This window comes from Phaethon lepturus, unplaced genomic scaffold (assembly GCF_000687285.1).
Source record: "Phaethon lepturus isolate BGI_N335 unplaced genomic scaffold, ASM68728v1 scaffold40047, whole genome shotgun sequence".
NCBI classification, from domain to species: Eukaryota; Metazoa; Chordata; class Aves; order Phaethontiformes; family Phaethontidae; genus Phaethon; species Phaethon lepturus.
This window is the reverse complement of record NW_010553274.1, coordinates 10,063-10,435: the sequence shown is the minus strand read 5'-3', so window position 1 is coordinate 10,435 and position 373 is coordinate 10,063. Positions and strand designations below refer to the sequence as shown.

Here is a 373-nt window from a genome sequence, read left to right as displayed (position 1 = left end):
GGGATGGGTGACATGACATGACGCTGAGGACAGAAGGCTGCACCCAGCCCTGCCGCCCCCCACCTGTGTAGGGGATGCGGAGCCAAGGGGCGTGGAAGGTGCTGTTGGCCCAGGACAGCTGTGCCGTGGCCAGGTCCAGTGATTCCCAGGGGACACGGAGATGGCTGAGGATGGCACAAACAGTGCAGACAGCAGCAAATGGGAGCAGTACCTGCAAGGCAGCAAGGAGAACCTTAGCAGGGAATTCTCCTCCCCTGGCCAGCACCCCACTTGCTGCGTCCCAAACAACAGGCCATTGTCCTGTCACCTCTCCCAAGGAGCCATGCCACATCTCCCCTTAGCCCTGCAGGGAGCATCCCCGGCTCTGCCACTC

General features: G+C 62.2%; 1 protein-coding gene across 1 annotated transcript in view; it reads right to left on the bottom strand.

Annotated features, from left to right (window-relative positions):
* Nucleotides 1-63: 63 nt before the first annotated feature.
* The window catches only part of SLC23A3 (solute carrier family 23, member 3), a gene marked incomplete at its 3' end in the record, with an annotated part of 2,862 nt that continues 2,552 nt past the window's right edge, over nucleotides 64-373 (bottom strand). Inside the window, exon 7 of the mRNA XM_010291488.1 lies at nucleotides 64-211. Within this exon, the coding sequence (XP_010289790.1) occupies nucleotides 64-211 (148 nt within the window). The remainder of the gene's footprint in view (nucleotides 212-373) is intronic.